The sequence below is a fragment of the Hemitrygon akajei genome, chromosome 9 (genome assembly GCF_048418815.1).
Source record: "Hemitrygon akajei chromosome 9, sHemAka1.3, whole genome shotgun sequence".
In the NCBI taxonomy this organism is placed as follows: domain Eukaryota; kingdom Metazoa; phylum Chordata; class Chondrichthyes; order Myliobatiformes; family Dasyatidae; genus Hemitrygon; species Hemitrygon akajei.
Genome location: NC_133132.1, coordinates 93246630 through 93263324, shown reverse-complemented (window position 1 = coordinate 93263324; position 16695 = coordinate 93246630). Strand labels below are relative to the sequence as shown.

Here is a 16695-nt window from a genome sequence, read left to right as displayed (position 1 = left end):
TGCAATTTAACAACCTAATTTCAACATTACCTTAATGGCAATATAAATGGCTCTGGAGAATCCCTTGCTGAATACAGTTTAGTTTCAAGATGGGAATGGTGTACACTACAATGTCTAGATATGGAAATATAGCAAGAAAGAAGATTATAATCAAGAGAGCTTGGGGAATATTGAAAAGCAGGAAGAGGAAGCAATAGTGAGGAAGGTTTATAATTGGCAACATTATAATGCACAACTGCTATTATACCATTGAAAATTACTTGTTAAATTCTTCTTTAGCCACTTTACTTGCTCATAAGAACATAAGACAAAGGAGTGGAATTAGGCCACTCGGCCCATTGAGCCTGCTTTGCCATTTCATCAGGACTGATTCATTTTCCTCTCAGCTCCATTGCCCTGCCTTTTCTTTGTAACCTTTCACGCTCGGACTAATCAAGAACCTATCAACCTCTGCCTTAGGCTTTACAATTCATCCGCCAGGACTTAAGAACTTTTTAAAAGCTATTATTAATGCTTTTTGAGATAGTGATTTAGATGCATATCATATTTTTTACTGAGTTAAGTATTGTATGTAATTAGTTTTGCTACAACAAGTGTATGGGACATTGGAAAAAAAGTTGAATTTCCCCTTGGGGATGAATAAAGTATCTATCTATCTATCTATCTATCTATCTTAAATAATCCCAATGACCTGGCCTCTACAGCCACCAGTGGCAATGAATTCCACAGATTCACCACTCTCTGGGTAAAGAAATTCTTCCTCTTGTACCCTCTGTACCTAATAAAATATCCACTGAGTGTATCTTCATGGTCTTCTGCTGCTGTAGGCCATCCACTTTAAAGTTCAATGTGCTGTGCATTCAGAGATGCTCTTCTGCACACCACTGCTGTAAAATGTGGTTATTTGAGTTACCTTCCTGTCAGCTTGAACCAGTCTGGCCATTCTCCTCTGACCTCTGTCACTGACAAGGCATTTTCACCCACAAAATGCCACTCACTGGGTGATGCACCATCAATAACTCTCGGAGACAGGAGGCGAACGATAGGCTTTTATTAGCTGCAAGAGACCATGACTAGCAGCAAGAGACCACCACACAACATCCTGGAGACTGAGGGAGGAGCAGTGCCTCCAATCGCCTTTATACAGGGGTTTGTGGGAGGAGCCACAGGAGCAGTCAGCAGAGGGGCGTGTCCAGACAGGTATATGTAGTTCACCACACTGGGTGATTTTTGTTTTTTGCACTGGTCTTTGTAAACTCTAGAGCAAGGTTTCCATGGACCCCTCGGTAAGGCTCCATGGCAGAAAAAAGGTTGTGAACCCCTGCTCTAGAACCCGTTGTGCATGAAAATCCCAGAGATCAGCAGTTTCTGAGAAGCTCAAACCACTCCATCTAGCATCAATAATCATTCCACAATCAATGTCACATTTCTTCCCCATTCTGCTGTTTGCTCTGAACAACAATTGAACCTCCTGACTATATCTACATGCTGTTATGCATTGAGTTTCTGCCATGTAATTCGCCAATTATATATTTGCATTGATGAGCAGGTGTACAGGTATGCCCAATAAAGCTGTTACCGGGTGTTTTTACACATCAAACCACATACTTGTTGTTTAATATGTAGAGATCCCAAATTAAATTTCAGAGTAAGCTGGGAAGACACTATTGCACTTGATTAACATGAAATGAAGGGATGTTATTGTTCAGGCATGCTTTCCCAACTTTTGTAATGGACATTTTGTGAATTTAATCAGTACTATAGTGTGAAACCTTTATAATGAGAATTCTTTTCATGAAGTCAGTTGCTTGTCCACAAAATGTCAAGATGATTATCTCATACATTGCTAGACTGCAGACAACAGGGAGAAGCATGGTCGAATACAGAGGAAAAAGTGTGCAGGAAGAAAGGAAATGTAGTAAAATAAAGGAATAATAAAAAAGGAGAGAGCAAAAACACAAAAAGACATGGATGAATCAGAGCACTGAATGGTTATGAGCCCTTCAAAACACCATGCACTGCAGCAATTTCCCATTTCCAAATCTCGACATCTTCTCTAAAGCTCTGTAAGTCTTTCCACACGACATATTTATCTGATTCTGTCCTGAAGGCCACAATGCCATTTGTCTCTTCTACAATCTGTAGGCAGTGGGTTCCAGATTCTAACCACAAATTGCATAAGAATTTTTCTCTCAGTTCCAATCCCTTTATTTTATACCTTGACCTCCTGTCAAGAGGAGAGAAAGAGATGAGAAGTAAAAAAGAAGGGAGGTAAGGAAATAAAGGGAGAGAGTAAGCAAGAAATGATCAATTATGAGTGACAATATTATGCCAAATATAATTATTTTTAATATTCTTCCTATTTCTATTATATATGTCAGTCCAGGAACTGGAGGGGATGTAGATATAAGCAGCGGTATGCAGTTCACCCTCAGATATCTTGTGAGACCATGGATGCCTTTTTTGCTGCTCTAGTCTGAGTAAATTTTCACTCCTGGAGAATTTAAACAGAATAGTAACGATAGCTGTTTCCTGACAGGCTTTTATAGTGGCCTGTGGTGTCTCAAAGGGCATTCCACCTGAAATGTATTTCACTGACCATGATTTGTCATGTCCTCTTGAGTGAGTGTGGATATCCCTGCATCTTCCTACATTCTCTTTCTCCTTCTCCTCTCTCTCTCTTGTGTTGCTGGTGTGTGCATAGCTCAGTATTGGCAGATTGCGTCTCTACTTTTTACGAAGGCTGAGGAAAGTCCATCTCCCAGCCCCATCCTCATCACATTCTACAGGGGTTGTATTGAGAGCATCCTGAGCAGCTGCATCACTGCCTGGTTCGGAAATGGCACCATCTCTGATCACAAGACCCTGCAGCGGATAGTTAGGTCAGCTGAGAAGATCATCGGGGTCTCTCTTCCCGCCATCATGGACATTTACACTACACGCTGCATATGCAAAGGAAACAGCATTATGAAGGACCCCATGCACCCTTCATACAATCTCTTCTCCCTCCCGCCGTCTGGGAAAAGGCTCCAAAGCATTCTGGCTCTCACGACCAGACTCCTTGGAACAGTTTCTTCCCCCAAGCTTTCAGACTCCTCAATACCCAAAGCCTGGACTGACACCTTGCCCTACTGTCCTGTTTATTATTTATGGTAATGCCTGCACTGTTCTTGTGTACTTTATGCAGTCCAGTGTAAGTCTGTAGTCTAGTGTAGCTTTCTCTGTGTTTTTTTTTATTACGTAGTTCAGTCTAGTTTTTTGTACTGTGTCATGTAACACCATGGTCCTGAAAAACGTTGTCTCATTTTTACTATGCACTGCACCAGCAGTTATGGTCGAAATGACAATAAAAATTGACTTGACTTGACTTGACTTGATGTTCAACATTGGGGAAGTCCCATCATGAATTACACTGATCCTGAGAGAATCCATCAGAAAAAGTGGGATCTCCCAGTGGCTACACATTTTAATTCCACTTCTTGTTCCCATTCCGACATGTCTGTCCATGCCCTCCTCTACTATCGTGATGAGGCCATGCTCAGGTTGGAAGAACAACACCTTATATTCCGTCTGGGAAGCCTTCAATCTGGTGACATGAACACTGAACTTCCGTTAAATCCCACCCCCCCCCCCCACCTGCACCACTCCCCATTCCCATTTCCCTCTCTCACCTTATCTCCTTACCTGCTTATCACCTCCCTTAAGGGCTCCTCCCCCTTTTCTATCTTACATGGCCTTCTGTCCTCTCCTATCAGATTCCTTCTTCCCAAGTTCTGTATCTCTTTCACAAATCAACTTCTCAGTTCCTTACTTCACCTCCCCCCCCCCCCCAAACTCCTGGTTTCACCTCTCACCTTGTGGTTCTTCCTCCCCTCACCCCACTTTCTTACTTTGACTCCACATCTTTTTTTCCAGTCCTGATGAAGGGTCTCAGCTCAAAACTTCAACTGTACTATTTTGCATAGATGCTGCCTGGCCAGCTGAGTTCCTCCAGAATTTCGTGTGTGTTGAATACACTGATCCTGTTTTGATTGAGTAAAGCACCATTAGCACCTCTCGGGCCAAAGATACAAAAACCTGAAAACCAGGCTCAAGGACAACTTCTATCCTACTGTTATCAGTCTCTTGAATGGACCTCTTGTACGATAAGATGGACCCTTGGCCTTACAGTCTCCCTCAGTTTATCATTTACCTGCACTGCACTTTATTCTGCATTGTTATTGTTTTACCCTTTTCTCGCTCAATGCAATGTGTAATGATTTGATCTGTAAAAAACAATGTGCAAACACGATTTCCACTATGCCTTGGCATATGTGTCAATAATAAACTAATACCAATACCACTTAAGAGATTTTTGACCAATTTCCCAATGTTTTGCCAGGGACACAACTACATCTTAGCACCACAGGTAGGGTCATTTTAAACCACCAAAAACATAAATGCTGACCAATTCTATATTAACTAGAATATAATTTGTATAAAACCCTGAAAACAGATTGAATACTTTATTGTTTCCATTAATGGATGTGTCATTTGGCAGCAATGCTTAATTGGAGACACTATCTCATGAAAGAAATGCAAAACTTTTGATTTGTTTAACTCTTTTGTGAATAATTTCCCCAAAAACTGGAGAAAACACGAGGATGAAAGTTTAATGTGACCCAGCATCTTCCCTTCTCTAAAATTATTCACATTGATTCTTAGGCATTGAATGGTCCCTAAGTTATAGCAAGGGGTGCACCGATTATTCAGGCTGTATCCAAACCATATCTGTGCTATGCGTAATTTTAAAGTCTGTAGTTAGCACGGTGAGAACCAGCAATAACATAACAAGTAAAATACACTCAGTGGCCACTTTATTAGGTGTCTCCTGCCTCATAAAGTGGCCACTGAGTGTATGTTCATAGTCTTCTGTTGCTCTAGCTCGTCCACCTCAAGGTTTGATGTGTCGTGTGTTCAGAGATGTTCTTCTGTACACCACTGTTGTAATGAATGACTATTTGACTGATTGACATTCTCCTGTCAGGCTTGAACCCATCTGGCCATTCTCCTCTGACGTCTCTCATTAACAAGGTGTTTCTGCCCACAGGATTGCTGCTCACTGTACGTTTTTAATTTCTTTTTTCATATTCTCTGTGAAGTCTAGAGACTGGTGTCCATCAAAATCACTGGAGATCAGCAGTTTCTCAGATACTCAAATCACCCTCTCTGGTACCAACAATCATTCTACAGTCAAAGTCACTCAGATCACATTTCTTCCACATGCTGATGTTTGATCTGAACAACAATTGAACCTCTTAATCGTGTCTGCATACTTCTATGCATTGAGTTGTTGCTACATGATTGGCTAATTAAACATTTGCATTAATGAGCAGGTGCTCCAGTGTACCTAATAAAGTGGCCACTGAGAGTTTATTGTTATTTCTTCATCTAAATCCAGAAATTCCAATCCCAACAACACCGGAAGAAGTTTATTGGTTTAAGAGGGTAGCTTGCCACCATCTTCTCAAGAGGTATGGGAGATATGGTACCTAATAAAGTGACCAGTGACTATATATATAATAGTACAGAAAACTCAAACAAGGGTATGCAGTCAGCTACACATGAATACCCCATTAGCATTTGCAGTTTGTTGTACTGTGAGGTATAAATAAGTGTAATACATTATTGCTCCAGATGCTACAAGTAGGTAAAAATGCACTGATTATAACTTCATGTTTGAACAGAAGGTGGAGTGAACAACAGTTAGTGTTGCTTATGAACAGTTCAGGAACCAAGGTGGGTTCTTGAACTTTGATACTCTGTGAGGAATCTGCAGATCCTCCCTGTGATCCTTTATGTCCTGTGTGCTCTGTGTTCCTCACGTATTCCAGTGTGTTTGCTGTTAGCTTAAATTATCCCTCATGCATATGGTTGTAGGCGAATCAGTGTTAGAAAGAATAGGTCCCATGGAAATAAGAGATAAACTGCTCAAGAGCTGACATGAACTTAAAGTGTGGAATGACCTCTTCCATGCAATAATGGAAGATGAAGCAGTGTTAAATAAGAACGTCACTGGAACAGCCACATCAAGGTGAACAGTGCTGGCAACTGTCTGGTCCAATTTCCGTATTTGTGAAGCTTCCATTGGCATTGTTTACTATTAAAGAGTAGTTTTATTTGTCACATGTACATCGAAGCTTACAGTGAAATGCATCTTTTAAGTCAACAACCAACACAGTCCAAAGATGTGCTGGGACAGTCCACAAGTGTCACTAAGCTTCCGGCGCCAACATAACTTGCCCAGAACTTACTAACCCTAATCCATTTGTCTTTGGAATGTGGGAGGAAACCATAGCACTGGGAGAAAACCCACGCAGTCACAGGAAGAACATACAAACTCATTATAGACAGAGTCAGGAATCGAACCTAGATCAGTGCTTGCTGGTGCTGTGAATCATTGAGGTAATTGCTTTGCCACTGTGCTGCCCTTATGGTAAAATATCGGCAAGTGACTTCTTTGGTGAAATATGTCCACACAAAAAAAAGCAAGCAGGGAAGTTTAGTTCCAAGTATAATTCCAACTATGAAGTATCGGTGCTGACAGATAGTGTGAGTAACTCACATAAAACCAATTATTTGCTCCACAGTATCTCAACATAACCTTAGCCTGACATATTTTGAAACGTTCTGAAGCTGCTGTTGGTGCAAATGAAACTCAAAGAAATTGTTATCTTTAAATTTCCCTCACATTTGAAAGTTCAAAGTTCAAAGTACATTTATTATCAAAGTCACCGTATCGAACCCTCAGATTCATTTTCTTGTGCGTATTCTCAATAAATCCAAGAACCATAACAGAATTAATGAAATTCTACACTAACAGGATGGACAACAAATGTGCAAAAGGCAACAAACTATACAAATAATAAAAGAAAGAAATATATATATCAAAATATAGTTGATGAGTTAGAAATATTTCTCATAGACTAATGTATACAGGAGGTCACAAAAGTTCTTTAGCTTTCTGTGTCTTACATTTCACTTGTAATATTTGATTTGACAACTATTGTAGGCCAATTCAAAGGTGGTGATGAATCAGCATATTGGAGGAAGTTGAAAATCTGGCCTTGTGGTGCCATAACAACAACCTCTTACTCAATGTCCTCCAGACCAAGCAGCTAATTATGGACTTCATGAGGAGGAAGCCAGAGATTCATGAACCAGTCTTCATTGAAGGATCAGAGGTGAAGAGGGTAAGCGACTTTAAATTCCTCAATTTTATTATTTCTGAGGACCTGTCCAGGGCCCTGTATGTAAGTGCAATTACTAAGAAAGCATGGCAGTGTCTCTACTTCATTAGGAGATTACAAAAATTTGGCATGGCATCTAAAACTTTGGCAGACTTCAACAGATGTGTATTGGAGAGCATATTCACTGTCTGCATCGCAGCCTGGTATGGAAACACCAATGACCTTCAATGGAGAATCCCTCAAAAAGTAGTGGATACAGTGCAGTCCATCACAAGTAAAGCCCTCCCCACATCTACAAAAATCCCTGTCACAGGAAAGCAGCATCTATCATCAGGGACCCCCACCACCCAAGTTATGCTCTCTTCTAGCTGTTTCCTTCAGGAACAAGGTACAGGAGCCTCAGGACTCGCACCACCATATTCAGGATAAGTTATTACCTCAGAACCATCAGGCTCTTTAACTAAAGAGGATAACTTCATTCAACTTAGCTTGCCTCATCATTGAAATGTTCTCACAACCTATAGAGTCACTTTCAAGGACTCTTTATCTCTTGTTGTCGATATTCATTGCTTATTTATTTTCTTTCTGTTTGTATTTCCAAAGTTTGTCTTTTGCACACTGGTTGAACACCCAATCTGGTGCGATCTTTCATTGATTTCATCATGGTTATTATTCTATTATGGATTTATTGAACATGCTTGCAAGAAAATAAATCACAGGGTTGTACATAGTGACATATATGTATTTTGATAATAAATTTCCTTTGATCTATTGAACTCACATGACAGAATAGTACATTATCAACATAAAGGTACCATTTTCACAGAAGTGCCCAGCAAAATGCAGAGGGCAGTCACATTGGAAGGATCCAGCACCATCGGGCAACCAGGTGTCACGGCAGGTACCTCCGTTCTGGCACACATCTTCTTGGCAGCTGGAGGTCTTCAAAGTTTGAACCATTGTGGCCATTACTGGGAGAAAAGACGTTGGCCGTTTTGGATGCAATGAAAAAGTGATGCTGTCACCAAATGTAGATCCTGGCGTTGCTCTGGAAACCAGGAAATCTGTATCAACCCTAGGAAAGCTGCAAAAAAGCAGAATTATTAACAGCTGCAATACCAAACATGGCAAAGTGTGTGAGTGAGATTTATTCAACCATGTTTTTTTTAAACATTCATAAAATTGACACACATAATGGTGGAAAACAAAGGGAAAAATGATCATCTCTTTCCACCTTTACTCTAAAAATTGCTATTTATAACATAAGCATCAAACCACATTGTTCGGCCAGTCTCCCTGTATCTGCTCTCTGAAATAGCTGCTAATTAACCTTACTCTAAAGCATACGCCTCCTTCTAGTGTTTATCCAATTACCTTTCCTGATTTACTTTTGAATCTATTTCCACGTGACATGCTTAAAACAATTAATCACCTTTATCTTCCGTCTGCTCCATTTGCCAATTATCTGCGTTCTTTAGCTATCGATCTGCTTGTAAGTGGAAACACAATCTGGAAGGCTATGGATCATATGCAGGCAGAAGAGATTTAGCTGAACTTGGCATTGTGTTTGTTACAGGTTTTGTGGACCGAGGGGCCTGTTTCTGTTCTGCACTGTTCTATATTGCATGGATCACTGGAGATGTGAAGCACCTGATTTACTAGCTGTGTCACAGTACCAGCCATAATGATTAAACAGAATGAAGATGGTGAAACTTGTTGGGTTACTTCTGAAGCTTTAGACTGTCAGTTGACTTCCTATGCAGTAATCCCATGCTGAGTTACAACATAGCTTAATCCTCTCTTTCGACAAAGCGTTCTCCCTGCTAAATTGTCTTTTTTTAAAATTGAAATGAAAACAGTGAGAGCTTGGGAAATTAATTAGCAGGCAAATTTATAAGCATCATGGGTGTAAAGATAGAAGAGCAGCAATAATTTTTCACGTGATGAGGTTTTGAGACTCAGTGGTCATGGCACGAGTGTATTTTAAGCACAGTTAGCAGTTTTATCAACCTTAAGGGTCAAAACGTTTGAGGGTACATTCCCTTATCAGTACTTAAACTCAAAGCCTACACTGCAGTTTTGTCTTGTCAGATGGTTGGACTTTGATTTTCCCTTTATTTGTGCTCCTAATTTGAACACTATTGGCAAACCTACATTTATTGCCTATTGTTAATTGACCTATGAATGTTATAACAGGTCTTCTTATAGCACTGCAGCCTGTTGAGGAGTGAGAAGTTAATGAACAGAAAAATATATCCAGTAAACAAAATTTAGGACCACTAGGGGATCTTTGTTTTTCAACGCATTGCATCTTTGTTTGTTAGCTCTCACTAGGATGCTTTATTGATTGGAACAAGAACGGAAGAAGCACCAAATATTTACATTTATTGTGAATAAAGTTCATAATCACCAATCAGATTTATATTTTTTCAGGTATCAGAGATCAGAAAAAAACTACCTGTGATATTTTTTCGGGTAATAGAGAGTCATAGAGAAGTACAGCATGGAAACAGGCCCTTTAGCCCATCTAGTCCATGCCAAAACCATTGAGCTGCACTCGGCCCATTGCCCTCCATACCACCACCATGCATGTACCTTCTCAAAATTCTCTTTAATGTTGCAATTGAGCTTGCATGCACCACTTGCGATGGTGACTTGTTCCACAGTCTCATGACCCTCTGAGTGAAGAAGTTTCCCTTCACATTCCCCTTAAACTTTTCACTTTCACCTTTAACACATGACCCCTGGTTGCAGTCCCACCCAACCTCAGTGGAAAAAGTCTGCTTGCATTTACCCTATTTATACCCCACATAACTTTATATACCTCTATCAAATCTCCTCTCAATATTCTACATTCTAAAGAATACTGCCCTAACCTATTCAATCTTTCCTTATAACTCAGTTCCTCCAGAACTGGCAGCATTCTTGTGAATTTTCTCTGTACTCTTTCAATCTTGTTTACACCTTTCCTGTAGGTAGGAGACCAACACTACACAATACTCCAAATTAGGCCCACCAACGTCTTGGACAACTTAAACGTAACATCCCATCTCCTGTACTTAATACACTGATTTACGAAGGTCAACGTGCCAAAAGCTTTCTTTATGACCCTATATACCTGTGATGCCACGTTCAATGAATTATGGACCTGTATTTCCAGATCCCTTTGTTCTATCGCACTCATCAGTGCCCTACCATTCACTGTGTAAGACCCACCCTGGTTAATCCCACGGAAGTGCAAAACCTCACACCTGTCTGCATTAAATTCCATCTGACATCTTAAGCCCATTTTCCAACTGATGCAGATCCCTCTGCAAGCCCTGGTAGACTTCCTAACTGTCCACTACACCCCCAATCTTGATGTCAGCTGCAAATCTGCAGGGTTAGTTATCACATTATCATCCAGATCATTGATACAGATGACAAACAACAAAAGACTCACTACCGATCCCTGCAGCACACCACTAGTCACAGACCTCCAGTCAGAGCGCAACCCTCTAATACCATTTGCTGGCCTCTCTCACAAAGCCAATGTCTAATCCAATTTACTACCTCATCCTAAATGCTAATGACTAAACCTTCTTGATCAGCTTCCCATGCAAGACCTCAAATGCCTAACTAAAGTTCATGTAGACAACGTCCACTGGCATACTTTCACCCACTTTCCTGGTAATTTCCTTTAAAAACTCGATAAGATTAGTTAGACATGACCTACCACACACAAAGCTATTCTTAATCAGTCCATAACTATCCAAATAATTATATATCTGGTCCCTTAGAACACCTTTCAATAACTTTCACATAACTGATGTCAGAGTCACTGACCTATAAAATTTGCTGGTTTATGTTTACAGCCTTTTTTCAAAAGGCAGAACAACATTGGCTATCCTCCAATCCTCTGGTACCTCTCTGTAGCTATGGATGATTTAAATATTTCTGCTTGGGATCTGGCAATTTCTGCACTTGCTCCCTGTGGGGTCCGAGGGAGCATTTTTTCAGACCCTGGGGATTTATCCATCCTGATTTGCCTCATAGTAGCAAACACCTCCTCCTGTGTAATCTGTACAGGGTCTATGAAGTTGAAGCCGCTTTGCCTCACTTCTATAGACTCTTGTCCATTTCCTGAGTGAATACAGATGCAAAGAATTCATTTAAGATCTCCCCCAACGGTTTTGGCTCCACATATGGATTATCATTCTTGTCCTCCAAAGGACCAATTTTGTCCCTTACAATGTCTAATCCCCGAGTCCTTAGGATGCTCAAATCAGCTGCGCAGGTTGACTCTGTGGTTAAGAAGGTATACGGTGTATTGGCCTTCATTAATGGTGGAATTGAACTTAGGAGCCGAGAGGTAATGTTGCAACTATATAGGACCCTGGTCAGACCCCACTTGGAGTACTGTGCTCAGTTCTGGTCGCCTCACTACAGAAAGGATGTGGAAGCCATAGAAAGGGTGCAGAGGAGATTCATAAGGATGTTGCCTGGATTGGGGAGCATGCCTGATGAAAACATGTTGAGTGAACTCGGCCTTTTCTCCTTGGAGCAACGAAGGATAAGAAGTGACCTGATTGAGGTGTATAAGATGATGAGAGGCATTGATCGTGTGGATAGTCAGAGGCTTTTTCCCAGGGATGAAATAGTTGCCACAAGAGGACATAGGTTTAAGGTGCTGGGGAGTAGGTACAGAGATGTCAGGGTAAGTTTTTTACGCAGAGAGTGGTGAGTGTGTGGAATGGGCTGCTGGCAACGGTGGTGGAGGTGGATACGATAGGGTCTTTTAAGAGACTTTTGGATAGGTACATGGAGCTTAGAAAAATAGAGGGCTATGGGTAAGCCAAGTAATTTCTAAGGTAGTGACATGTTCAACACAACTTTGTGGGCTGAAGGGCCTGTATTGTGCTGTAGGTTTTCTATGTTTCTATGTTTCTAACCCTTTTGCTCTTAACATATCTGTTGAATCCCTTAGGATTCTCCGTCACCTTGTCTGCTCGAGCAACTTCATGCCTTCTTTTATCCTTCCTGACTTTTTTCTTCAGTGTTCTCTTGCATTTCTTGTACTCCATAAGCACCTCATTTGTTCCTGATTACCTACACTTGCTGTGCACCTTTTTTTTTCTTGTAACCAAGGCCTCAATATCTCTTGAAAACCAAGGCTCCCTACATTTGTTATTTTTTTCCTTTTATTCTGACAGGCACGTACATGCTTTGTGATCTCAAAATTTCATTTTTGAAGGTCTCCCACTTACCAAGTACACCTTTGCAGGAAAACAGCCTGTCCCAATCCACACTTACCAGATCATTTCTGATATGATCAGAATTGGCTAATCTCCAATTTAGAATCTCAACCTGCAGAACAGACCTATCCTTTTGCATATTTACTTTGAAACTACTGGCAATGTGGTCACAGGATGCAGAGTGTTCTCTTACTCAAACTTCTGTCACCTACCCTGTCCGATTCCTTAATAGCAGATCCGGTATTGTATGCTCTGTCACTGGGACTTCTACATACTGATTATGTAACCAATCAGGTCAAAGTGTCGAGGCTCGGGGTGAGAGATGGGCCAGTTCAGCTCACTGGTTTGCTCTGTGCTGAACTAAGGTTCTGAGGATGGATTCCTTGTTAACTTCAGCTTGTGTTTTTTGTTTGTATGACATGTTTTTTTCTCTCTCTTCACATTGGATGTTTGACAGTGTTCTTTTTTTAATGGGGTTCTTTGTTTTGTGGCTGCCTGTTAGGAGATGACTCTTAAGATTGTATAATGTACACATACTTTGACAATAAATGTCCTTTGAACTCTGAACCTTCGCCTGATAAAGTAGTCATGGCATAGATCTACACTAGTGATTATTAAATGTATCTTTCAAATTTAGAGTCATAGAGTCATTGAACACTCCAACACAGAAACAGGCCCTTTGTCCCATCCAGTCTGTGCCAAATTTTTAATCTGCCTAGTCCCATCACCCTGTACCCAAACTGTTATCCTCCGTACCTCTCCCATCCATGTACCTTTCCAAATTTGTCTAATATGTTGAAATCAAACCTGCATCCATCACTTCTAGTAGCTCGTTCCACACTCGCACCATTCTCTGAGTGATCAAGTCCCCTTAATCTTCTCCTTAACCATTTCACCTTTCACCTTTAAACCATGACCTCTAGTTCTAGACTCACTCAATCTCAGTGGAAAAAGCCTGCTTGCATTTACCCCATCTCTACCCCTCATAACTTTGTATATCAGTATTTGCATTTCTGCAAATAATTACTTTGCACAGATGACTCGATGAAAGTCTCACATTTTAGCAAGTAACAGAACATCCTGCTGCTCATTACCGAACAGAAGAGTTGACCCTTTTGAAGTACACAAGTCAAAGCCTACACTAAAGAGCTGAGCAGAAAATTTTCACACCAGATCTGTTTGTTGTCAACTGTTGGCTGAAGGCAGCATTTTTCATGCTATTTTGAAACCCCTTTCACATTATAAACTGTGCAGAGTTTTGTGGAACAGTACTTGTTGATTTAACTGCACCTATCACTGAGTGTGTGGAATAAAGGATTTTAATCTTCTGGCTGATTTCCTGTCTTGCACCCTGAGTAAAATCAAGCATTCAAAAGTCTGCTCTCCATAAAACATCTTGTACCAAATGTCACTTGTTCTTTGACAATTGTCCACTGTAGATTTAAATCCATTCATGGACTTGCTTTCATTTATTCCTGGAACTTCATTCAGTTTTCACTTCCTCCCTGTTCCTGTGAGCCTAATGAGAACAATCCTAATGAAAGATCACCCCCTCTCCATAGATGCTACCCAACCTGCTAGATGTTCTTTGGATGTTCGCGTCCACAGCATTTAGAAACATAAAAACATAGAAAACCTACAGCACAATACAGGCCCTTCAGCCCACAAAGCTGTGCTGAACATGTCCCTACCTTAGAAATTACCTAGGTTACCCATAGCCCTTTATTCTTCTGAGCTCCATGTACCTGACCAGGAGTCTCTTAAAAGATTTGTTAAAAGATCCACACTCAATCTTACTGACTTCACATGACACGTAGTAAAAGATTTGCTCCATGAACTCTGTGCCTGACTGCAGATACTCATTAACAAGTGGCCATGCTGCAAGATTGCATGTAAAACACAAAGACATACATGCCCACTTAGGCTGCTGTATGATGCTGAAGCCTGATTTGTTTAACTGGAAACCAGCGAAAGCCTTATGTTGTCTTTGACTGCCCTGCCCAAACTGGGACCATCTGAACCCAACACCAGGTCCTCAAGCTCTTCCTGTTTGGAAGTTTCCAGGAAAGGGTGAGCTGAATCAAGATGCTGGGAGTCAGCATTTCTGAGGACCTAACACATTGTTGCAATCAAGAAGAATGCCAATAGGCTTAGTTAGGAGTTGGAAAAGATTCAGTATGTCACCAAAGACTATTACAAGTTGCTGTAACAGTTGTGAGCATTCTGACTGCTTGCAATGCAGCTTGCTATGGAGCCTTCTGAGGCATTAGTCAGGCCACACTTAGCAGTTTTCGGCCCCTTGTATAAGAAAGGATGTGTTGGCATTGGAGAAGGTTCAGAGGAGGTACACAAGTATGATTCCAAAAATTAAAGGGCTAATTTATGAGGAGTGTTTGATAGCTCGGGGTCTATACTTGCTGCAGTTTAGAAGAATGAGCAAGGATCTCATTAAAATCTATCATATTTTGAAAGATCTAGGTAGAATGGACATGGGGAGGAAGCTTCCTTTACTGGGGGAGTTTAGCACCAAAGGGCACAGCCTCAGAATAAAGGAACGTCCACTTAGAACATAGATGATGAGGAATTCTTTTAGCTGGATAGCAGTGAGTCTGAGGAATTCATCACTACAGATGGCTGTGGATGCAAATCATTGAGTGTATTTAAAGCAGAGGCTGAAAGGTTCTCGACTAGTCAGGTGTTAAAGGTTACAGGAGAAGGCAGGAGAATGGGGTTGAGCAGGATCAGCCTCGGTGGAATGGCAGAGCAAACTTGATGGTCCAAATGGTTAACTCTGTTCCTATTTCTTATGGTCTATGCACAGGATCACAAGAGTCTACAGAGGGTTGTTGACTTAGTCTGCTCCATCACGGGCAGAACATTCCCCACTATTAAGCACATCTTCAAGAGGTGTTGCCTCAAGAATGCAACATATATCACTAAGGACTCTTACCAATTGGGGCAAACCCTTTTCTCATTACCACATCGGAAAGGAGGTACAGGAGCCTGAAGACCCACATGCAATGCCTTAAGAGCAGTCTCTTCCTCTCCTTCATCAGATTTCTAAATGGTCCGCAAACCTATAAATACTGTCTAGTATATCTTCTTTTGTAATATTTATTTATTTTTGTAACATAACAGTAATTTTTTGACTTGCAATTTACTGCTGCCCCAAAACAACACATTTCACAACATGTTAGTGATAATAAACCTGATTCTGATTCATTTCCAGTGGAACTATTTTTTACTTGGATGGCAAGAAAATTCATAAAACAATAATGGGACGATTTGAGGGGAAATGGAAATGTAAAGAACCAATCTGCAGATTTGAGGCTTGCAAATGGAACCTTTGCATTTTCTCAATCTTTACCTCCACCTTCTTTGGAAGACTGAAATGTACCAGAGATTAGGTGTAAACTACAATTTTCAGCCAGTCCTGTCCTTTTTTGGGGGCCTGTATACACTCCCGTCAAAGCGCCAGTGGCAGATTACACCACAGAGATAGCCAGTTATTACCAATGTGCCCATTTGGCAGCAAGCTTCCCTTCATATAGCTATGTGCAAGATTACGTTCAAGAGACTCCTCTGTGACGGCCATGAAAAGAAGTGTGTGTGTCCTGGGTGATGAGAGTCTTGTTCTTTGTTTGAGTTTTTATGGTATCAATTGCACTTAGCTATATATTTCATCAAGAATCATCAGACCTGTTAGATTTGTTAATCCTGAAATGCCAAGAGGTTTCTCCCTGATGAATATGACTTGCATTTGAGAGACAGCACAAACTCAAGGAAAACATAGGTTGAAAAGGAACAGTTGGGTGTGCTGATTGCATGCACTACCGATTTAATTTAAATTTTTACTACATATTTCTTATTACAATCTATAGTATTTTTATGTATTACACTGTAAATTTCATTTGTAGATTGTTAATAATAAATTTTGTGACTTATATCAGTGATATTAAACCGGAAAAAAGACTCACATCTATAATTTTTTGTATTTAAAACACTGAAGTAGAAATAAATGATTATCAAAGACAAATAAGAAAATGGAAAGTGAATCACGATTTCTTGCAGGGAGAATGCCAGTACATATTGCATGTTTGACAGATATTAATACGATTTTATTAATTTCAAAAGATATCATTAGAGTTTGCATAAAGGCTAAAATACCTCAGTTCTCTAAAGATGGATCTAAGGACATTTCTGAATGCTAGGAACCAGTTTCAGATATTGTC

General features: G+C 40.5%; 1 protein-coding gene across 1 annotated transcript in view; it reads right to left on the bottom strand.

The window, feature by feature from the left end:
* Positions 1–16695, bottom strand: part of eys (eyes shut homolog) — a 1854977-nt gene that overhangs the window by 330731 nt on the left and 1507551 nt on the right. Inside the window, exon 37 of the mRNA XM_073056513.1 lies at positions 8045–8313. Within this exon, the coding sequence (XP_072912614.1) occupies positions 8045–8313 (269 nt within the window). The remainder of the gene's footprint in view (positions 1–8044; positions 8314–16695) is intronic.